Here is a 24,840-nt window from a genome sequence, read left to right as displayed (position 1 = left end):
GGTCAGATGCTGGTGGCACAAAGCATTGGACTCATTGTTGCTTTCATGTCAGCTTTTGGGGAGCATCTGGCTGAACTTTGTTGGAAACAGTAAGGAATCCCTTGTTCTAATGCTTTAACAAGGATCTCCTTGGGGGCTTCTGTCCCACATGATTAATCCTGATCAACAGGTTTCCCCAGAACTAGGACCTCCCACATCTTGAGAATTTCATGGCTTCATCAAAGCAATGCATAGGCTCCCTGGGGGTATCTTTCTTATTTATACATTTACGTATTTATTTATATTAATTAAACCTTTCACAACTGTTTCACACAAGTCTTGGTTTTGGAGACAAGTCTTATGGTTTGCAGGATTCCTCCACAGACCTGCTGCAGTGTTTCTATTTGGGGACTCCCTCCATGTGGAGGCTCTGATCCCCAAATCCACCTCTTCAGCCCTGAATATTTCCATAGAGTTGCTGAAATGCTGTGGAACTAGCATGTGAGTGAGGCTACGCGTGCTTCTCATCTGACCTACAAGAGGCGACCAACCCCAGACTATGAGGCTGCAGGGAGGGAGGCACTACGCACTGACAGGGACTGAGCATTATTGCAAAAATCTTGTTATCAGTGCTCATCGTCATTGCTTAGTTCCAAAATGCCTATCATTGTAATTGGTCAAGGACGGTGTCTCACCCCTGAGGAAACCATCTCGCTCGGGGCCCACAGGTCCACATTGAGCCCCTAAAAGCAACTACAGTGAGATTTCCAAACAGGGACACCTTCATTGGTATACCTTGATATATCTATCATATGCATTCATTTACACGTTTATCATGATTAATCCCTAAACTCAAAGTCTCGCGCAGTGCGGGTAGAGCGACGGTGTCCGGGCTGCAAAATCCCGAACTGTCTGCTGTCATCTAGCGGCCGTCCGGATTTCTACACCTAGATACGGTGGCTCCAGGTACAAGGAACGCGGGAGAGCTGTCCTACTCTGCAACTTGTCGGATGCTCCTGCTGCCGCCACCACCTGCCCAGAGGGACGGAAGGACGGACTCCTGGAAATCGGAACATATTCGGGGGGGGGGGGAGCTGCGCCTGGACCGCCTCCCCGCAAGCCAAGAGCATAAGAGCAAAACTTATTTTAGGACTAGGATTCAATAGGATTGAACGGGCTAGCAGGCAAAGGGAATTAAGACTGCGCGGAGGTCAAGGGAGCCCGCCCACCCTGCTGGTAGTAGCGCCCCCTAGAGCTTACTGGAGAGAAAACTTCCCCCCTTCTGTCGCCTGAAGTTTTCAAGTGGACGGCAGGGGATCATGAGAACAGCCGTGCTTGTAGGATAAGCATTATAAAAATTTTTGACCAGATCTGGAGCCTTTACATCTTTCTTGTCAACCCATTCTGCCAATGATTTGGGAAAATGTTTCCATTGGATTAAAAATTGAATCCCCCCTCTATGATTCCTACTGTCCAGGATTTCTTTAACTTCGAAATGCTGCTTTAACTTCGAAAGGCTGGCTGGGGAATTTTGGGAGTTGAAGTCCACGCCTCTGAAAGCTGCCAAGGTTGAGAAACACTAGTCTATAGACTATCCCACCACTTCACATGTGCCTATGCCCCTTGGCTGGGGGTGGGGGGAGTATCCCACTTTTTTCCCCAGGGACATTGCAGTTTGGATGATTTAGGAAAGCACCATGCCTAGACCCCCTGCAGTTTCAGCTGCTTCTTTAAACCCTCCATTTTTTATAAAGTCAGTCAACAACCTTCTGATGCCTTCCAGATGCTGCCTGGAAGTCCTAGGAGTTGCATTCCCAATCTGCAGGGTGCCAGATTGGCGAAATTATCTAATGACAACCCTGTAAAGCAGTCTTGAAGTAGTATTATCACAGTACAGGTGAAAGAACCATAGTTTAGCTCACATTCCTTAAACCATCGTTTAGGTAAGGCACTTCAACTGCCCTGTTCCCAGCAACTATCAAGATCTTAGTTTGTCTCATAGTAAGGTAAGTACGAACAGCAGATTGTGAATAAGAATGGTTATCCACTCATTTTCAGGAATTCCCACTCTATATGCCCACAGAAAGAAATTATTCTGCTTCAAGGTATAAACTTGGCGTCTTCTTGAGGGAACAAAATAGGTTCTTCCACTACCCCGTTAATTTCAACAGGATTTGGGCTAGAAGATTTCCCGGTGGATCCTGCCCTAAGAAAACTTTGCTTCCTTCAGCTGTTGCTCGGGCCAACTTTTTTGCACAAACATCCCTCTGTCCCCCTACGCACGGAGAAGCATATGCAATGGTTTGTGCTAACATAGCAAGCAAGCAAGAATTACTTTGACTCTGTTCCTCTGGGCAGGTGCTGGTCTTGCAGCTACTCTGCAAAGATTAGAAACCAAAAGATTTACCTTTGGGGTGAAGGAAAGAGGAAACTTGTGCTAGCCGGTATTAAGTAGGCAGAGCTTCTTGAATTGAAGAGCAGACTTCTGAATCCCTGGATTCCTCAACTCCAGACTCATCTCCTTAAGAACAAGGTGGAGTATCCACTAGAGCAGAAGCAGACAAACTGAAAAGCAAAATGTGCACAAACACCCTTCTGGGCATCTCTCTCTTTCTCTGTTCTCCGCTGCTTCTTGGCTATGAGTTCAGCTCAAGTTGCCAAGTGAGCATCGGCCGTCTTTCTGCTCTGAAAGCTAAATGGTCCCAGGAAACCTTTGTGTCCAAATGCAGCAGTGTGTTTGCATGAGAGGGAGGCAGCATTTCTAATCTAGTGACGACAGAGGCTGGAAGGAGGAGAGGCTCCCAGCTGGTTTGTCTGTAGGTGAGAAGAAGGAGGAGAGAAAGGTTTGGAGCTTGGCCATGGAAGGGCAGATACACGGGGCTGCTTTAGGGAAGAGCAGCTGTTGTTCTGTTGGGCTGCCCAGATTTCTTCCTCATCCTTTGCTGCAGATCCTTCATCCTCATCTTTCGCTGCTGTAAAGACATGCCAATGTGAAACAGGCAGACAAATTTGATTAATTTTCAGTCTATTGGAAGAGGGGAGAAGACCACGGAGAGTTTGTTAGGCAGTATTCTGAGTGCATTTCACATGTTAATCCAAAGCCTTGGGCATGTGCCTCCTTCCCATCCACAACTTCTCCAGCTGAAAAATGGACATCTAAAAAATCACTATTTCTCCAGTGTGACATATGGATAGTTGAGGAAAAGTCTTTGTGCGCTAAAATCTTGGGGTGGAAATTAGTCACAGCAGCTTGGAAAATCTGCATATATTGGGGGAAAGTAGATAGGCCCAAGAAAGAGAAGCACAACATATAGTACCCATTTTAAAAACAACATAAAGTACATTTTGATATAAAGGTGGTCATAGTTTATTTGACTATGTACTAACAAAACAAAGACTTGGTAAATTGTCATCTTTGCACTTTTGCCACATTTCTGATGGATTGTTCATTATGCTCAGATTTAAATCTATCTGTTGCAGTTTTCTGTCATCGTTATGGTTATTTTAGCCCAGGCTGTCTGTATTGTTGTATATTTTTAACTGTTTTTATTGTTGTTGAATTTTGTAATATTATTATTTTAAATTTGTTATAGCCACCCACTCCAGTAGGGTGGCTATAACAGGAGAAGGAGAAGTTTGTGTAGTTATTTATGTATTGATCATGGATTGAGGGGATGCAGAACTAGGGGAAACTGAGATGTTGCAAGAAAATTGGAATGGATCTTACTCATTAGCTGTAGTAGTCTCTGTAAACCCAGAATAGCAGCCCTTCCAGGTTGATGACACAATCAGCAGCAATGATATTCTCCCCTGAACTGGAATTTTTGGCTTAATCTACTATGTAAACATAGTCCCAGTGTTTAACTGGGGTGATTAACACAGACATGTTTATACCACTGACGTAGCAGCTGCTTAGAAGGTGTTCCATATTTACAGTGGGATAAACATGCAACTGTTACTTAGAATAGCTTTCCCCAACCTGGTACCCTCCTCCTGATAGGTTGGATTATAACACCCATCATCCTCCAATAGCAATGCCAACTCATATGCTGTCTGTGGTAGAGAATTCTAATCTAATATCTCCAAAAGGCAGGTTTAGAAGATTCCCCTTGTAAGTGCACAAGCATAATGATGTTGACAAGACTGCTTGGAAGTTTAGCTTCTACGATCAGCCCAAGTCAATTCACTGCAGGATGATTATATGATGCTGGTCCTGTGTAGGTTGGTAGACAGATGTTTTCCAACTTCCCAGGCTAGAGCTGTGTGAGAATGATTGGCCCAAAGCTACTCAAACATCTTCTGTGCCTAAGGGAAGACTAGGACCTGGGAGAAACTCCTTGGGGTCCCACACTAGCCGATGCTAGAAGGTGCAGGTTTTAAGTGGCAGCACTGGTGTTGTGGAAGGGTCTCTCTGCAGGGAGCAGGTCGGCCCCTCCTTGATGGCTTTCAGGGGTTATTAAAAGCCAGGCTCTTACAGTGCGCTCCAGTGATTTGCACTTACGGCAACATCTTTTGTTTTCTTTTTTTATTGCTACAGATTGGTAATTTATGTTCATTCTTTTTTATGTTGTTGTGTTTTCATCCTATGGATATTTTAACCTTTTTCTCGTATCTTGCACGTTGCCGAGGGTTGTGAGATTCCAGCGGGATTTATATTTATATAGGGAATATATTTATATACACTCCCTATATAAATGCAAACATGCACAATCTTTTGCTTAACTTTCTGTCATAATAGTTTAAGGAGGTGGTGGTAGCATTCCCTTTTTTGCATCAAGTGGGGGAGGGGGCTTTTATTCCTCCAAGACCCACAGCAGCTCAGGGGGCTGAGCACTGATTGGATGGCATTTTTTATGCCCTTCTCTTGGCCAGCTGAATGGCACTGCTTGCCTTAGGATGGTCCGAGCACCCTCCCTGTTCTTCAAGGCCAGCAGCAGCAATGAAGAAAGATTGAGGTCAGGATCAAACTACTTTGGAGGGACTGGGGAGTAAAAACTGTAGTGAATAGAAGTACCGGCACAAGAGCCATCTTTTCCTCCAGAAATTTACAATTTCTAGTGTGTCAGTTGGGAAAGAATGGAGAGTAGATGACGCAAGAATTACAAGGAGTGTGTAGAAATAAATAATGCAGTGACATCTACCTAGTTTTCACTGGCTGGCAAGGCAACTAAGAGGGTGAGGCAAACAGTTTGGGGAAAAAGTGAATGATTTGGAAGAAATTTTGGAGAAAGAAAGAGAGATTGCATCACTGTAAATGTTCTAGTGGAGATTAGGGCCAGCGTTGGGTGCCCAATGCAGGAAGCCACCTTGGGTATTATGGACACAAAGGTCAATGCAATGAATGAATGAGGAAATAGTGATGTCAAAGGATGACCTAGTAAGTTAGTTTTCACTGACATCTGATGCTTGGTAACTTTGAGCTGTAGGGTTAGAGGGGATCTTGCACGGTGCCCATTCAATCCAGCACCCCATCCCTTCTGCTCAGGGCAGGAAATCCAAAGCGAGAATATCCCAGCACCTGGCCATCTAATTTCTTCTAGAACCCATCCGATGATGGAAAACCCATAATTCTTCTAGATAACTGTCTCCATTGCTGAGCTGCTGTTACTAACCAGATGTTTCTTAAAATGATCAACTGAACTGTACATTCCTATAACTTAAATCTATTCAAATTAAATCCTGACCCACTGAACTGAAAATTACAACTTTCAAATTTTCCATACCAATGCTGCAGTTATTACTACTGATCAGTTACACAATAATTTAAAATTACAAAGGGTTTGATAATGTCATAACCACCCACAGAACATCCCTGTAAAAGAGACTACTTTAAAAAAATTGATGAAGAATTCTGCCTGGCAGCTGAACTATTTTCTGTGTTCTAGGTGCCAAGTCAGCAACAGAGCAGACACTGACCTCACCCCCATGTTTATTCTGACCTCCACCAAATTCTTTAACGTCATTTAGTTCTGGGACAGGAGAAGTTCATTTTGGATCATGCCCAAAGTATGATTAATTGTTATTGTGCATTTGAATGTGAATGCTAGCTTAGCAACTTCACTTTATTTCATTAGACTTACAGGGCAAGGTTAAATGATTTAAACAAACTGGTAATAAGATCAGGCCCTAGCATAGGATTATTAGCTTTAGAATAATTGATTTCCCCCCTTTTTACTACAAAAAGAATGTTTTGAAGGAGCCAATAAAGTATGCCACAAGAGGGCACTGGAGTCAGAGGTACCTCACTCTGCTTATGGCAGCGAGAGGTGTTCTGCTGTGTTCCAGAACTAATATTGATCCACCTTTCTCATTCTGCAGGGACCCAAAGAGACAGGGCACGCTGGATTTAAAAAGGAGGATGATACAATAAATTCCTGGGAAATTCTGGGAAGGAAAAACTGAATTAACACCCAATCTGATATTTTCACAGTGTAGAAGCTTTAAATGGGATTCCCAGGAATATTTGAAAGGTCCATGAATGTAGGACAATAAGATTTCAGCTGGCACCAGCTCATTTCACTACCATTTCTCCACAAACCTGGTGTCTATAATACACAGAATGGCCACCACCCTCATGGCAGAGGAGTTTGCTGCTCCATCCTCTCTGCTTTATTGTGCAAAATGACAATCAGGCTTCTACAAAAGATCTGCACCTTGTGGCTTCTCACTCCAAAGCTGAATTAATCCATTGTGCTAGGCCATGATTCGGTTAACTATATTTTACCTAATAAACCACACCTGGCTGGATTTACATACCACACTCAGCCAAAATCAAACAAATCACATTATAGTGTGGCACCATTGTGGAATTCAGCCCAGAAGCTTCCAATGTCATCTGAAGTGGCCACTTTTGACTTTGTGTGTATGTGTGTGTCATATTGATAACACATGATTAGCTTTCCCCAAGTATGAGCCATGCCATAGTGATCTCAGAATAAATATGCACGAAGGACACCCATTTCAACTCTCTGAACACCAGTTTCCTGGGCTATACAGGAAGGTAACGTGGCACAAGCAGATCCCATACTGCACATATACCTTCCACCAGTTTCAGTGGATATGCTCAGTGCCAATTCCTAGAGCCTTGAACGCCATCTAGTATGATGTTTCCACCCCGCTTGATGTAAGAAATCCATGGGATAGCATTCCCAGCAAATTGCTGCTTAGCCTTGATCTGAGAACTTCCAGTAAGAGAACTCAGGCTCCTTTAAGGTCATGGTTTGATTGACAACAAACATCTGAGCTCTTGCATTCAAAGCTCTTTAGACTCAACCTGGAACAAGGGTCTATTGTGCCCTGTGGCAGACCTTCAGGATTTGAACATATTAATATGTATCCCTTCAGTCTTGTCTCTTCCAAATTAAATGTATCTGTGTCTTTCAAATTCTCCTTATGAGAATTGTTTTTCACTCTGCAGATAAACTCTGATACTCTGTTTAGAATCCATTTCATTTCCACTTTTTTAAATGTGGGTACCCAGAAATCCAACTGTTGTTTAACTTTTTTCTTCTGATATGATTGCAGTTGAGAATTACCTTGTTTGGCCTAGGCAGACTGCTGACTTGCTTCCCAGGAGCAGGAAAGTTATTTGAGAACTCTTTGGGATGTAGCAATCATAGGGGGACATACAGGAACTTACTTAAATACAGTCGTGTGAAAAAGAAAGTACACCCTCTTTGAGTTCTATGGTTTTACATATAAGGACATGTATGTTATGATTCAATAGCTTTTAGAACCACCTTTAGCAGCAATAACTTGAAGTAATTGTTTTCTGTATGACTTTATCAGTCTCTCACATCGTTGTGGAGGAATGTTGGCCCACTCTTCTTTACAACATTGCTTCAGTTCATTGAGGTTTGCAGGCATTTGTTTATGCACAGTTCTCTTGAGGTCCCACCACAGCATTTCAGTCAGGCTGAGGTCTGGACTTTGACTGGGCCATTGCAGCACTTTGATTCTTTTCTTTTTCAGCCATTCTGTTGTAGATTTGCTGGTGTGCTTGGGTTCATTGTCCTGTTGCATGACCCAATATTGGCCAAGCTTTAGCTGTTGGACAAATGGCCTCACATTTGACTCTAGAATACTTTGGTATACAGAGGAGTTCATGGTCGACTCAATGACTGCAAGGTGCCCAGGTCCTGTGGCTGCAAAACAAGCCCAAATCATCACCCCTCCACCACCGTGCTTGACGGTTGGTATGAGATGTTTGTGCTGATATGCTGTGTTTGGTTTTCGCCAAACGTGGTGCTGTGCATTATGGCCAAACATTTCCACTTTGGTCCCATCTGTCTAAAGGACAATATTCCAGAAGTCTTGTGATTTGTTCAGATGCAACTTTGCAAACCTAAGCCATGCTGCCATGTTCTTTTTAGAGAGAAGAGGCTTTCTCCTGACAATCCTCCCAAACAAACCATACTTGTTCAGTCTTTTTCTAATTGTACTGTCATGAACTTTAACATTTAACATGCTAACTGAGGCCTGTAGAGTCTGAGATGTAACTCTTGGATTTTTTGCAATTTCTCTGAGCATTGCACAGTCTGACCTTGGGGTGAATTTGCTGGGATGTCTACTCCTGGGAAGATTGGCAACTGCCTTGAATGTTTTTCACTTGTGAATAATCTTCCTCACTGTAGAATGACGGACTTTAAATTGTTCGGAAATGGCCTTATAACCCTTCCCAGATTGATGGGCAGCAACAGTTGCTTCTCTAAGATAACTGATGATGTCTTTACTCTTTGGCATTGTGTTAACACGCACCTCAATGCTTGAGACCAGCAAACTCCTAAAAGTTCGGCTGTTATAGAGGTAGTCACACTTGCTAATGATCAATTATCAAGGGCATTTGATTAGCAGCACCAACTGCTACTTAGCCTCTTCATACCTATGGAAGTAGTAAGGGTATACTTAGTTTTTCACACATGGTTTCTCTATTTCAGCCTTATTTTTGTAAAATAAATGATGACATGGTATAATATGTCATGCGTTGTTGTTCATCTGAGGTTGTATTTACCTACTTTTGAGAACTGCTAAGGACCAGATAATTTTTATTATGTCCTGATATATAAAACCATACAACTCAAAGAGGGTGTACTTTCTTTTTCACACAACTGTATATAGTTACTTCAGTACTTCCCTGCCTCTTCTGAAATTAATCTTGTGCATGTTTCCAGATGGGAAGTTGCTCAAGCTTACATAAGAGAGATGTACAAAAGGAAAGGATGGGAGGGGGCCATGATGGGTGCAGATCTACTTTGAAACATTCAGAGCTGCTTTTGCCAGAGAAAGTAGGAACACCTGTTTTGCAAGCCAAATGCTTGAGATTCAATTGTAAATATCAGCAATTAAAAGGAAAGTCTCTTTCTACCTATAACTTTGGAGAACCACTGCTGATTGGTGTAAGCAGTGGTAGATAAGATAACCAATGGATAGATTTCTTGAGGTCAATGAAAGATGAGACTAATTAGGTCCAAATTCATGGATCCAAATTAAATGAGACCAAGTTACATTTGAAATCCCGCCCCCTCAGTGACCCTTAAACTAGTATGCTATCCAGTGCTGTCTAGATTTACTGCCTGCTACCATTCACATCATGAAATTCTGCACTGCATATTACCACAATGAACAAGGCTTCTTGGCATGAAATTTTGCACGCAAGGTCATAGTGACACAAGCAAGATACATGCATGAAATGCTAAACATCAGTCAATAGCTCTAAGTTCATTTTAATGCCTTAATAAGAACAGGCTCAGGTCTAGGATGGCTGCAGAACCCTTCCATATATGAGTGTTGTGGATCTCTCCAAGGGTTTGGTCAATGCTTCCAGAAGATTTTGGGATTCCTGGTCCAACTGCTGAGCTAGGCGGCCAATCACTTGAATCATGTGGTCCACAATCTGAAAATGTTCCTTTATCCTAAGAAAACAAGAGCACAATTCAGTTACCCTTTTCCAAACTATAAAACAGCCTTCCTTAACCTGATGCTCACAAATGTATTGGGACAATTCCTAGGTGGGAAGAGGATATTCAATAAACAGCAGGTTCTAGGCACTGTTGGTGGCTTCAGAAGCTACAATGAAACCCATCCATCCATCCACCCTCCAACTATCAAAGAATGGAATGCAAATAAAATAAAATAAAAGATAAGGTGGAGAGTGTTAAATTATAATTTTTTTGGATAAGACAAGTTAGTATTAGAGCTATTAGGAGAACTTGTATTTCTGGGTATTGGATATAATTATTTGGGATTTGTTAATGTCTCAGAGAACAAATCCTATCTATGTCCAGGTTTATTGTAAGGAACTTTACTGAAGAATGGGAGTTTGCACAGATTTATTCTTGGCAGCCAATCCTATTGAGTAGATTGTTGCTGCTGGCTTCAAAAGAGTGGTAAGATCTTCATCACCAGTCCAGTCTAATGAACTCTCAGGTTCTGTTTGTGATCAGGCCACAGAATCTTCTTCAAGCAAAAAAAATAAAGGAACAAGCAGCCTGTATTAATCATTAAGCCAGTGTTGTCCAAACTTGGCCACTTTAAGATGAGTGGACTTCAACTCCCAGAATTCCCCAGCCAGCATGCCTGGCTGGGGAATTCTGGGAGTTGAAGTCCACTCATCTTAAAGTGGCCAAGTTTGGACAACACTGCATTAAGGAAAAAAGCACGTGCTCAGAGCACCAAAGAAAGGGGGACGCCACAGAGTTTTTTCCCCAGCTATTATGACCTGAACTCTTTCACTGTCACACTTGACTTTAGTAGATTTTTTTTTTTTTTTTGAAATTGTCCTTATCTGCCGGTTTGACTTTAATTGGCATTGTTTAAAAAAATGTTTTACTTGGCATGGTGAGTGACTAAAGTTTAAAAGATTGGTTTGAAGGCGTCATCAGATATCACATTTGTTTCCATCTCATGGTAGGACAGTTTTGCTTCTGTCAAGGGGCACCATTGTTGGGCTATGCTTCCCCTCTTTCAACTCCTTCCTACCTCCTTCATATGTTTCTTTTGCAGTTCAGTCTCCAATCATTGTCTCTATATGACCAAACCATCCGAACATACTTCTTTCATACTGGTTACTTACTTTTGTATTCAATTCACATTTATTCAGCACTATATTATGACCATATCTCTTTAAGATACGTATTTCTTAAGTACTTTATCCCCACTGCTTTTCATTGACTTTTATGTTTCATCTGAAATACGCAACTCTCATGTCTACTTAACAAATTGGGCAGAAGTATATAGCTGTTTTCACTTATTTTGAGAAACAGACATTTACCTTTCTACATATACATTCTCCAGCACATACATATTCATGTCCTCAAACAAAACACTTCTGCTGTTACCACAAGCATTCCTTATACATTTATCTATTTATCCAGTATTAAACAACTAAGAGGCATCGCACACCCTTATCTTACTCCCTGCTTACAGTTGACCCATTCACTAAGCATGGTACTGAGTAGATTTGTCCACCTGCCCTCCAAAAATTTAGAATTTTGAGCTAAAATACCCAAGGTCACATTTCTATTGGCTCATGTTGCATACAAGGACAGTGTTTGGGTATTCTGGTTTAGCGCAATAGCTGTGAGAGGTACATTGGGCTGAGAGAGAAAGAGAGACAGGTCCAAAGTCCCCAGTGAGATTCCACAGTTGACAGTGGTACACATCTTAACCACTGCATCTCACCATCTCTCTAGTTGACCACTATTTATTTTACTTTTTAAATGATATGGCCAACCTCTCCTTCTAAAGTGCAATATGTGAAAAGGCTCCTTTGATTTGTGGTTTAAAGACAGATGGAAAGGCTGCAGTTGATAGTGACTGCAGATATACACTTTTTAAAAAACAACAGTTCTTGTGCACTTTCAGAATCCCTCCAATTCAGCATATGGTACTTTAAGAGTAATCTAAAAAAACAGAATGCCAGAAAAATTATTGCAGTATCTCTGCAGAAATTTAAGACTGATGAAAATAAGGTTTTATTTGCTTAACACATACTTAACCAGTGGAATTCACTACCACACAATATGGCAATGATCAAAGGAGCTAAACAAATTGGTGGTGGATTGGAATATAATAGTCTTGATGTCTGCATATGATCTATAATATCATAAGCAGCAAACTGAAATATCTACTGTAGGGAGACTTGTAGACGACATCTATTGCTTTCCTATACATGCTAGGGCGCTTTCTGCTAGATGCTGTATGACATAGAAGCCTGGACTGGATAGTCCTTTGATCTGGACCAGGACTGACTCCACTTCTGACTTTGGGCTAATCAGGCGTTAATTCACATTTTCCTAGCCTGCCTTAGAGGGCTGTGAAGATCAATTGACGAGAAAAAGAATCTTGGACACCATCCAGAGTTTCTCAAGGCAGAAGAAATGTTATTCATTTGATTAGTTTTTTGATTTCCCGAATCAGGGTTCTTCTCCACAGCAGCATTAAAGGGCCCTATAGGCCAGCAGAAAAGAATGCCAGCTTCAGAAAATGCTGACTGCACTTCCAACACCTATTCCCCCTCAAGGGCTGCAGGATCAGACTCACAGACGTGCAGTTTTAACATGGGGGGAAAGGGCTGAAAAACTCCTTCTACCCCACCTCCCTTCAACTGTAGCAAGGGAAGAAGGGGAAACAGGCTCCTTGGCCACTATTCCCATGGGGTAAATCATGGGGGATTGGTTTTTTCTCCCCCCCCCCCCATTTCTGTCATCTACAAAGGGGTATCTGCAGGGTATGGTAAAAAAAAGTCAAGATGGTGAGTTCAATGATGCAATCGAAGCTGTGTCTGTTTTTATGTGTGTCGTGTATGCAACGCGCATAAAAAACAGATCTTCAATTGCATTGTTGTTGCCACCATCTTGATTTTTTTTAACCACACCTTCTGGACACCCCTGCATCTGTAGGTGGCAGGAAAAGTGGTAGATATGTCGGGAGAATGGCTCCTTTGGTAACAATCCTCTGGTCCTGGATTGGAGAACTGACAACAGAAGACCAGCTCCTCTCCCACACCCCCCGTCATCTTTCCAGTAAAGCTGCCCTCCCCCACCTGACTAAGTACTGAAGCACCTAATCTGTGAGTGGGGATCCACTTTTGACATTTATCCAGTGATCTTATGGAAGACCACTGGCCACGTGTCAAAAGCTGCATTAGCCCAGCCCCACTAATCAGATGTCGCTGTGCCTGCCCTGGGAGGTAGAAACTAAAGGCCTGCTTCATCCCACCCCCCATTTCCCTTCCCCCAGTATTTCTCCAATCCCATGTGATACCTCTGCATGGTAGAAGAACTAGTAGCTGAAGAGCCACTCCCTGCCCAACACATAGCCTTTTCTTGCCGTGTCTCCAACCCCTGGTAGTCTGGGGATCTGCTGCCAATATGGTAGAGGAGTTGGAAGTGGCTATTTGAAAACTGAAACAGGAAAATATGAATTCAGGATGCCTGCTTGGTGGGTCCTGTAAGCTGGAGATGTCATCATCCATTCCTGTTCTCTGAATATGGTTGCTAAAGCATCTCCAATCCACGATTAGCAGGTTGTATGGAAGAGGCCCAAGGCAGAGAAGTTGTCCTTCCCACTACCAACCCACAATGATCCTACTATGTGCATTTGGGCACACAGTATTCAAAGCTGCCATCAAGCAATGTGCTAGCTGTTTCCTTTTACCATGTTAATTGGCAGTTCCTCCTATAGGGAAGGAACATAGGGGAGAAGAAGAATGAGGGGCCTTGGTAACAGCAGGAGGGAGCTAACAAAAGCTGTTAGCTCCCTCAGTACCATAGCTGCTCTCAGTACCATACTGAATCTCAGGTTAATATTAGCAGACCCATTCCTTTCACCGTCACTTGTCAATATTTGTGAATCTGACAGCATTAAAAGGGAGCAGTCGTTCAAGAATTTATCCTGCACAATCCTGTTGAATTAAATGGGAGCTATACAAGAATCTCAGATGCTCTTGTATACAACTCCTGCTCATTTTGACATGGGGTAGAAGACTCCTGCAGGGCAGTCCCCAGAGTTTGGGATCTAGCCCTGAAGTAGATCTTCTGCTTTATGGGAAGACATCTTCCTCACCTGAGCTACTTTGACTGACAAGTGGCGCAGTCTCAGAAATACGTGTTGCAAGAAGAGATGTTGGTACATTCAGCCTGCAGTGTTGCAGCCAGGATCACTTGAATGGGATTTCTGCTGATTCTCAGAGGTTTCTCCAGGGGAAATCACATTGCTCAGGCTCAGTTTCATATCCGAGCAGAAATTTGGCTCAGAGTTCTTGGAGTCTGCTAGCGTGTGAGGGCCGAGAACAAAATTACTCCCTTGCTCTTTCATCTATGATCTCCCTTCCTTGTACTTATTCTCCTGGCCCTCCTCTCTTGCACTTCCATGTCCTTGGAAACTCCTCCTGTTCTATACTGCTTGGATAAAGTGGATGAGCAATAAATGAAGAAGCTATAAATTATACAAAAGAGCAAACATTTCTTCACACAATTTACAGAATTCACTGTTACACAAAGGATGGCGCAGGCCACTGGTTCTGAGAATGGCAGGCTAACTGATTCCATGGTATGATGGAAAGAAACTTTGTGTGACTGGAGATCTGAACACAGAAGACCAGTTTTCCCAGTCTTTCTCCCCTGCCCCCCCCCCTCCCCCAGTAAAGCTAATCAGGCCAACTTATGGAGGGAGGATCACTTTATGATTTTTCAACCCAAGAGCAAAATGGAACTTTTAAAAGCAGAGCAGTTATGTGCTGTAGAGCAAGGCGCAATCCTTCAATGCCCCCCGCCCCCCACCACACACTTAATTTCTTCTGTTGCTCAGACCACATCTGTCAAGTCCAAACCCCAGTTTAGAAGAATTCTCGTGAAACCAGGCCTGGTTCAGGTAAATGCTCCTTTATTGGTTGGTACATGCAGCTTGAAGCAAAGCATTGCTAAAACTAAAGCCTGTGTAAATTTCCCTCTACTTTTTCCCCCTTCCCCCTTGCGACATTGGCGCCAAATTTCTTTCTCACAGAATGGTGACCTTGTGCATTCCTCCCATTGTTAACACAGTTCTTCCCAGCCTTCAGACTACAACCAGTTTTGTCTGCTTTCAGGTCTTGCTGTAAATTCCCGTATCAGTGTGAGCACCTCTCATCTCATAGCAATATCCCAAGCACAACTATAAACTACCATTCCCCCCCCCCCCAGGCACAAATGGCAGAATCAAATCAAGCAAACACCCATTGACTGCTATAGCTTTTTAAATTGACATTTGATTGATGCAGGTTCTGACAACATTATCTCATATCCCTACAATGGCATTCTTCCCCCTTCTCTATCCAGGATCAACTTCTTATTCAAGCAAGGGATGGGAGTCTAGGACTTTCCCAATATTGCTCAGCTCCAACTCTAAGGGAGAGCCAGTTTGGTGTCACTGGACTACAAGCATGGACACTGTGAGTTCAGGTTCTGCCTTAGGCCCAGAAACCAGCTGGCTGGCTTTGAGCCAGTCACTCTTTCTCACCCCTAGAAAGAATGAAATAGCATTCATTCCAATGTTGCCAAGAAAACTGCATGGTTTTGTTCATGTAGTTGTTCATGTAGCTGGCAGGAGTCAAGAGTGACTTGAAGGCACGCTGACAGACATACAGACATACAGACACATACAGACCTCTAAGGAGCTCCAACTAATAGCCAGTTCTGAAGGATGTTAGGAGGTACAATTCAGCAAGATTTGGAAGTCACAGTTTTCCTAACTCTTCATTAAGTTATCCTCAGGCTTCCTCTACCCTATCTTTATTTGCCATCTGCCTTTATGTATTTCTGGCTGTGTTCTTTGTTCTCCTATTCTCTGCTGCCAGAAACTGTACCCCTTCTCACATACTGCCTTATGTGCTTTCCTAGAACTTTCCAAAGACCCAAACAGAAGCCCACAGCCAGCCCATTTTCTGCTGTTGCTTCCCAGTAATTATTATTCAAAGGCAGCCTGCTTCTGATCCTAGAGGAAGTATAAAGCCATCATGAGTAGTAGCTATTCCAGGATTTATCTTCCATGGAATTTGCCTACTCTCCCTAGGCTAATAAAACTCATCTCATCATGTAGCCATACATTCTGTAAATGAATGATGTTTTACATGAAGAAAGACTTTTTTTGTTGCTCCTGAATCTTCGCCAATCACTTCACTATATGATCAAGAGTTTCTATCACAGGGAGATTTACCACGTGCGTCTTATTACATAAACTCTTCAGTTCCAGCTGGCTATTTATGATATACAAAGCACCTATCAATGAATGAAACACATTGTTCAGGGGAAACACTTACTTGTTTTTCTCATTTTCCAGGTGAGGAAGGTCATCAGTTTGGATATGATCTTCTAACTCTTGCAAGAACTTCCCTAAGTTCTCATGAAAGGCTGCATTAGCCTCTCTTACATCTGGAAGTGCTTCAGAAATAATATCCTGGTATCTGGATTTGCCAGTTTCCACAGCTGCAGTGTCCTCAAGGGTCCTAAGGACTCTGCCAACATCCTCCAACAAAATCTTGAGATGATCCAGCTCTTCCTGAGCGACTGGCATGAAGACTTGGTTTCTTGGTGTGCAAAGTCTTCCAGACCTAGGAACATTAAATGTGAAGTCACAAAAGTTTGGATTGGGGGATTCATCTGCATGTTTATCTGGAGTTGGCTTCACTTGCTCCATCTCAAGTTCTGATGTGGTATCTTCAAGCACTGTTTCTTTTTCTTTACACTGAACCAAATGGCTGGGAATAAAAATACATAGCCCAAAGAGTAGATTCCAAACATGCTCTTGACTTCTTGGAAGCTAGAAGAAAGCAAATGCAAATTAATTTTTCAGAATAGTTGTTGGCCTGAGATCCTGCTAGACTGGTTCTACACTAATTCAGTTTTCTAATCCAAGGCTGTTTGCAATCCATTGCTAAAACTGGAAAAGGAAAGATGCTGCTCTGATTATCAGGCATAAGTGGAAAGTCAGAGATTTCTAGTATTCCTTCGGACCATCCCTGAGAGTTTATACTGCTGATGAACCTGTCTTAGCAGCAGCATCATATTGAACCAAACAGGCAATCCAGTAAATCAAGAACTTGGCGATTCTTTATTAGGTTGGAGAGTAAAACAAGTTCATTAGCTTTCAAGAAATAGAAACAGAAGAGCAGATCAGGATAAACCCTAGTGCAGAATAAAAAGAATATATACATGGATTATAGACAATAAGCTTTTGGCACCAACTAAGGAGCCAGTCATTCGGATTTTGGCTACATCTATGCTGTTGTGACTGTTTGCTATTGTTGTTCTGGTTGTCCCATTCATTCCTGTTGTGTGGTTTTTAGCTGTATGTGAATTTTAAGATGTGGGGATTTTCATTGTAAATTGCTTGAAATTGTTTGTACTGCTATTCTAAGATTGCTGTATCAATAAGAACATAAGAATATAAGCACTGCCCTACTGGATGGGATCCCTGGCCCATCTAGTCCAACAGACTGTTCTCACGGTGGCCAACCAACTGCATAAGAGAGCCTACTAGTCTCCCAACAGATGGTCTTCAGAGCAATCACACTGCCATCAAGGCTAATACCCACTGATCCTCATGACTTCCATGAATTGGTCCAATCCCTTTTTGAAGCCAGTCAAGCTGGTAGCCAGCACCACATCTCACAGTAGCAAAAGCCAGACTTGAATTACTTGTTGTGTAATAAAATATTTCGTTTTCTCTGCCCTGATTCTTCCAAGATTCAATTTCATTGGGTGACCTCTGGTTCTAGGATTTTAGGAAAGGGAAAATAGCTTCTCCTTTATCCACAAAATGCATAATTTTGTACACCTTAATCATGTCCCCTCACATTCACCTCCTTTTGTCAGCCCTTCAAGGTAGATCAGACTAGGAATCCAATGTCATGTAGGTCCATACTATTTCTGTTGTAAAGCTATAGTAGCAGAATCTTGCAAGTCTGAATGCACATCCCCCTCCCTCCCTCCCTCCCTCCCTCCCTCTTCTTGAGAACTAGGGAGGGTCTTATCTGAGACTCAGTTTACATTCCTGCCCCAGACTCAGTTCTCTTTTATCTGACCATTGTCTTGACCATTGAGAATTCTGAGATCTGAAATCCACACACCTGGAACTTGCCACGGCTGGGAATCACTGACCTAGTGCATTGTTTCAAAAATAGAAAGTCTGGATAAGAATTCTCCAGTTAATTAAATAAACCACCCAAACAGACTGGGATTGTTAGTCTTTCCTGCAAACATAAGCACTTCCCCCAATACTCCCAATTTTTATTTTGACTCTATTTGGCAAGAAAGCAGCCATTATAGCCACAGACTCCATACTTCTATTGGTTGTGACTTCTCTGGCAACTGTTGTCACATCACATATGGCCTTTCCTGCCCAGCTCAGCTGAGAATTTAATCTAATAACTTCTCAAAGGCTATAACTTAATAACATTTTAGTACCTTGCTTTGATGCTCAGTTACTAGACCTTGTACTAAATTCCAGGTTTTCACATTGACATCAATCTTTCCTCCCTGAAGTAAAGGAATTGGAGAAATGATTCCTTTCTATGACTGGTTGGCCTTTGGAGGGCACTCTGCTTTGGCACAATCCATTAGTCCTCTGTTGCCACTATAATAAGCCACCTGTTGCAATACATTCCAAGGCATATTTTGGGGCCCAAATTAGATTTTGTTCCACTTATTCCAGGAAACCGGGAAAAAGAGGGGGAAAGTGTAAAAAACTGTTGTGTCTCTCTAACCATTTTGTTTAACCTTTCTTTAACATTTATTTCTCAGTTTCTGAATTGCATGAGAGCAACCAGACAAGTTTCTGACAGTTATAAATTCTCACAAATGTTCACCTAGTATGCTTGGACAGTCCTCTATGAACAAGAAGTTGCCCCACCTATCCCTGAATTTTCTAGCCCAGCTTTCCCGTTTTAGAGCTTCTAGATGTAGTGGACTGGTCTTGAACTATAAGAGAACTCTCCTGCAGATATTCAAGATGAAGGTGCAAATGTGGCAATGGGGCAAGAGGAACTTCCTGTTGATCACCTAATTTTGCAATTGAGGCTTTGCAATGGCAAGCGATGTTGGTGTGTCCCTGTGCTGGAGTAGGGAAAGGTCATTCAAGGCAGCGAATGCTGCTTCTGGAAAGACAGTGATTCACTACCTTGGGTTTGAAGAGTGGACAGTGCTCTTGCTGTAGGGATTCCTGGCTTGCCCACCTTCCAGCTCCTGGGATTCCCATTATGCTGGCAGGATTAGGTAGAACCTCAATGCAAAATTGCCAGCACACCAGTAATTAGGAATTGGGAAGGCAGCAGAGACTGCCAACTTGACGAGTTCAGAAACACAGGAAAACACTAGCGATTTCTTGTCTTATTTCTGTAAAGTTGGGGAAGCCTGGGATAAGATTCTACTTAGCTATATTAACTCAATTTTTTCTTTAAATGAAGAGATTGCTTACTTGCAGGTGGGAGGCTATGGTATCCTTGCAGTGCCAGGATGTGGCTAATATCAGAGCCAAGCGCTAGTCGCTGCTACTATAGTGGAAGAATTCCTCAAAAGCATAACCACAAATAGAAGGTTTCCTGGTTTCTTAGTGGTTAGGAATGAATGAAACTGACAAGATGCTTGTAATAGCCAATGCAACTTCTTTTTTTCTGCTTCCTTGTATCTAGGCCAGCTATATCAGCTTGCTTTACCATGTGCTCAGTGTCTTGCCCAAGGAAACATTGCCAAATATGTTCTTTTTGTGCTTGACCAGACTCTGCAGACTCTTACTAAGGCATTGAACACTTCACAAATTGTGTCCTGATTGAATAGAGGGATGGACCTAAACCATCACTTAGGTGGCAGAGAAGGAAGAAGAATGTTGAGGAAACTCAAAACTTTTTCTCTAACAATGCCTATCCTCTGATCACAAACATGCTATTTAATAATCTGTTTGAAGGCTTTGCTCAATACAGAGGTCAAGCTGATAGATCTGCAGTTTTCTGGCTCCTCCTTCTTCCCTGTTTCAAGATGGGACTGACATATGCTGTCTTCCAGGCATTCTCAAAGATTGCAATCATCTCCACTAATTCCTTCAGTATTCTGGGAGATAATCCATCTGGCCCTGGAGACTTGAATTCATTTGAAATAACTAAGTTCTCTCTTAGGGGGCAGTTTGGTGTAGTAGTTAAGGCATCAGGCTAGTAACCAGGAGACTGTGAATTCTAGTCCCACCTTAGGCACAAAGGCAACTGGATGACTTTGGGCCAGTCACTTCCTCTCAGCCCTAGGAAGGAGGCAATGAGACAAACCCGTTCTGAAATTTCTTCTGAAAAATCTTGCCAAGAAAACTGTAGGGACTTGTCCAGGCAGTCACTAGGAGTCAAGATTGACTTGAAGGCACCAAAAGGGGGAGGGAGGGGGGAGGGAGGGGGAGAGAAGTTCTCTCTTACCCTTTCCTTGTTTATCCTCTACTCCAATTCCCCTGTTCCCTCAGTGGCATAACCCCAACGAGCTAGGACACAAGATAGGAGTTAAGAAGTTCAGTATTCTCACTATCAATCATTACCGGTTCCTCACTTTCTCCTTACAATGGAGCTATATACTCTTTAACTTGCCTTTTATTTAAAAAAAAAAAAAAACAGTTTTTGCTGGCCTGCCAAACAAGAAGTTGTCCATGTCTTAATCAGAAGACATATTGCAGCCAAAATATGTGGTGTCTTAATTGCTCATTCTTCCAAAGGGGTTCAGTTTGGCACTCAAGAGGGTGGTCTAGTTTGGCTCTGTCTCTTTATTACTTCCAGAGTCAGTGGTCTGATCAGTTAACTTGGAAGTCATGGAGGTAAACAGCCAACAGTAGTTTTCAGTGACTAACCAAATGTTCATACTTCCTTTTCTCACCCCCGCTCTCTCCGATATAATGCCTAGGGGTGTTATGCTGGCAACATAGGACTGCTGCTTATGTTGTACATTGAAGATACTTGGCTTTCAATATGACTGGGAAACCTGCCATCCACTGTGAAACTCCTGATTCTGAGAATAGATTTCAGTGTGAAAATGCTTACCCATGTATCTGTTCACCTATGTATTTCTTCCATATGAACAATGAAATTATTATTTTTCCAGGGCTGCTAGATCTAGGCTGCAAAGCTCCAGATGTCCGCTAGGTAGCAGCAAATATATACAGAAAATTATAATTTTCTACTGCCATCTAAAGGTCATCCACAGTTTTGCAACCTAGATCTAGCAGCTCTAGTCCCCCCCCCCCCCCATATTGTAGACTACATGGCTATAGAATGTTTGCACCTAGGAGTACGTGACTTAGGAGAAACAGTGCATTGGATTGTGGGAGCCTTGGACAGAATTCCAGCCCTTCCCATCTGGATGCCTGATGGGTGGTTGGATCATTTCCCCAAATTCCCTAGCTAGCATGGCTATTCTGGGAGCATTTAAGTTGGCTAATACCAGAAGAAGGCCAGTACTGCAGTATTTGTACACTTAGAATTTGGTGGCTATACAACTCTACTCAAATCCATTAGTGCCAGTTTTTAAGAGAATTCTAAAGATGTACTAATTCATCAATCTCACCCAGATGAGTTTTGCTGGTCTTTTCCAGCATGAATTGCTCTGAAATGGCTTCTGATTTTAAGAGCTGTTTTTGTGATCTTATTTTTGTACTGGAAGAATTCTAGCCTTCAGAAACTGTGAGAGAGAGTGAGATTCAGACTGAGAGAGAGATCATTATGCAATTTATACTAGCTTTTATTACTGCCAGCATTTTCCGCATTTCATTGCCCTTTAATTAACTCTTTATATCCCTCCCAACTGTGTGTGTGTGTGTGCCTTTGGATGCATGTATGTGGATGAACACACCCAAGATACACACACATCCATCATATATCTTTGCATTTGTTTTTTCTCCTTAAGTGAAGAACTTTGCACTAGTCTCTGTTAAATTTTTATAGTCATTTTATTAAACATTACAATTAAAAAGATAAAAACTAATGCAAACTAAAGAAAAGAAAAGAAAGAAAAAAGAGAAAGTGCAGAAAAAAGAGAAAGAAACATAGAAAAGAAAGAAAAAGTAAAAATATAGTAAAGAAAAAGAACAAACGGGGAAGAAATGGTGAACAGGAGATGGTTCTGCTAAAAGCAGAGCTGATGACCCTGGTGGAATGAAGAGCCGGCGAGTAGACCAGCTTTTTGCAATTCCTCTCCAGACAAGGAGAGGACTTCAGATTGCCCAAAAGTGCTCCATACAGTTGCTTCTTGCAAGGAGACTGTATTTTTTTTACTTTGTCTCGTCTCCCAGAGCTCTAAACCCAGAGAGGTCTCTGAGCTCTGGGAGACAAGAGAAAGTCATCTTTGCTCAAACTGCAAAGCCTTTGTGGACACTGGGTTCACTTACTTCCCAAAATCTATTAACCATGTTACCTGATTAAAATCTGAAGTAAGATAATACATAAGGGCTCAGTCAAAACCCTCATGTTCATATTCATTTTATTTCATGCTGCTTTCTAAAATACACACACATAAATATACAAGCTTTCTTGTATTTTAAGAGAAGAAAGTTGAATAAAGTTCTAAGTTATTTTTATAATTTTTAGTTTGTTGTTTAATCCCATCAATATAGACAAAATGATTTCTGTGTATACGATCTAGGGATTCCCACCTGAATACGGTTCTTTCCTTCCAATATTTATTGGACTGGATTGGGGTATGTGTCTAGGGCTAGTGTATAGTTTGGGACTAAATCTCTAGCATACCTAAGGATGAAAAGAAATCTGGCTCTGAAACAGAAAATGCTTTTAGCTTAAGCACCAGACACTGATTTGTATTTTATTTTAGCATACCCAAACAGTTATCCACTTAATATGATATTTCCATGTAATATAACCTATTGGAATTTTCTATAGGCAACAACCATAGTTTGAACCTACAATACACATGAAGAAACAGTAAACCTCTGGGCTAAAGTAGATGTCATAGGAACAATCCATGGTTATTAGAATTACATCAACAGAGGAAATATAATCTATTCTTATGAAGCTGGTGAAATTCCTACACTAGGGGTGCCCCACTTAGCCTTTGAATGGTGTATTGGGGTCAGCCAGGGCAACGAAGCAGACCCTGGTAGGACAAAAAACTGATTTGATTTATTTTAATATAAACACATTTAATATGATAATTCCACATGTGTCTAATAATATTCCCCTTCTCTCCAGGGTTGCCTGCATGTGGGTGGGGGTGTCAAAAAAGTCAACTGTGCAATTGAAACTCTGCCCCCTTAATGCATCTAAAAAAGGGCAGGATTTCAATTACAGGGCCATGGCTTCCATCTTGATTATTTTTTACCCCCTCCCCCCCCTCCCCGGGATGCCCCTGCCTCTGTCACATTAATAAAGAGTAAATAGTAAAATAATATATTGCATATATGGGGGAAGAGAGAAAGAGAGAGAAGGATCTTTGTATAATTTGAACTCCATTATCTTGAATCTCTGAAGTGCTTTATTCTTGACATCTTCACTACCTTTGTGAAAAGTAAACTCTGCATTTCTTTTGCCATTTTCTTAGAAGTCCCAGTTAAACTGCAGAGCTACAGGGAAATGGCCTCAAGTATTAGCAAGACAAACCTAGGAATTCATGCAAGGGGGGGCAAGTGACAAAACATGTGTAAGGACACTGCAATGCAAACTTTGCGACCTCTGTTCTTCACCTGAGTATTATTCAAGTATGAAAGGCTAGAGATTGAATTGTGACATCATAACACACATACCATCATCTTTATGTCACTGAAGCTTTAGCAGGAGACATCTATGTAGGCAAAGAATCATGGACTGCTGGACTGAAAATCTCGGTTGCCTATGGATATGTACATGAACGTGTATATATTCTTTTATTCTCTGAAAGCTACCTTGAAGTCTGCTTAATAGAAAGGTAGAATATACATCATATGTATGTTTGTGTTTGTAAACATTTATGTGAAATAATTCAACAGAAGGACTGCATCTTGAATAAAGCTCAAAATACAACACAGTCAAGGGCTTTGAGCCAGTCCTACAACCAACACTGACTAATCCAGAACTTTCCATCACTGAGAAATACTTTTTCTTTTAAACTACTTTTCTCAGCTTGATGGTCTCTCTGTGTCAAAGTAGAACTTCCATAATTCCCAGTTATTGTGACCTTTGGACAAAGACTATGCTTGGTGTGAATAATGAGAACTGTAGTTCAACAGCTGGGAAAGACTGCCTTTGACACTCTGCTAGTGAATCCCTGGATCATCCATCCCTAGATGATCCCTAGATCATCCACAAATCCCAACTGTTGCAGAGAGCTTTGGGAAATGAGCATAAAGGACATATTCAGGCATCTTAACATTCCCCCAAACCCCAGGTGCAAAATATTAACTTAAGTTTCATTCAGAACCAACAAAAGACTGAAGAGAATCTCCATTCATTCTCATCATTCAACAACCTCCCTCCACCCCCCTCAATCTCTTGCCACCAATATTAACTAAAATCCCTAACTCACCATGACAAAGATTTCAGCAAGCTTCAGTGTAGCTTTCAGCCTAAACTTCAGTACAGCTGTTCTCCAAAGTCAGTTTATAAATGTACTTTCAAAGAAGCATTTGGATCTGCCCACAAGCCAGCCCCTAGAAATCCTGTTATGTAAATTGCTAGATTCATTTCAGCCTATTTATTACACAATAATTCCGTTACATACATGCAGAAGAAAAAGGAGGGGTATCTTATCCCTGGCACATATTCCAAAACTTGGAACTGCAGCTTCATCTTTGCAGGGCTGAGTTAATGGGGTATGTTTTCAATTTTCTTCTTTCAGTGGAATGCTAATGGCTGACCATAAAAGAGTTCTCTTTTAA

General features: G+C 41.9%; 1 protein-coding gene across 1 annotated transcript; it reads right to left on the bottom strand.

The window, feature by feature from the left end:
• Nucleotides 1–9,411: 9,411 nt before the first annotated feature.
• On the bottom strand, nucleotides 9,412–24,538 carry LOC148214364 (uncharacterized). Its single transcript, XM_088152443.1, has 3 exons — nucleotides 24,489–24,538; nucleotides 16,274–16,773; nucleotides 9,412–9,890 (listed from the first exon to the last, which is right to left on the bottom strand). Exons 1-3 carry the CDS (start codon nucleotides 24,489–24,491, stop codon nucleotides 9,731–9,733), a joined length of 663 nt encoding a protein of 220 aa, XP_088008569.1. The 5' UTR covers nucleotides 24,492–24,538; the 3' UTR covers nucleotides 9,412–9,730.
• Between the last annotated feature and the right edge of the window lie 302 nt (nucleotides 24,539–24,840).

The sequence above is a fragment of the Python bivittatus genome, unplaced genomic scaffold (assembly GCF_059951505.1).
Source record: "Python bivittatus isolate LINGU-HERP-01145 unplaced genomic scaffold, Pbiv_v1 ctg000690_np1212, whole genome shotgun sequence".
Lineage (NCBI taxonomy): Eukaryota > Metazoa > Chordata > Lepidosauria > Squamata > Pythonidae > Python > Python bivittatus.
This window is presented reverse-complemented; position numbering and strand designations above follow the sequence as displayed.

Coding starts and splice junctions, on each gene's coding strand:
- LOC148214364 (XM_088152443.1), bottom strand. Junction 9,891..16,273: donor CTGGAAAATGAGAAAAACAA/GTAAGTGTTTCC, acceptor TTGTTTTCTTAG/GATAAAGGAACATTTTCAGA.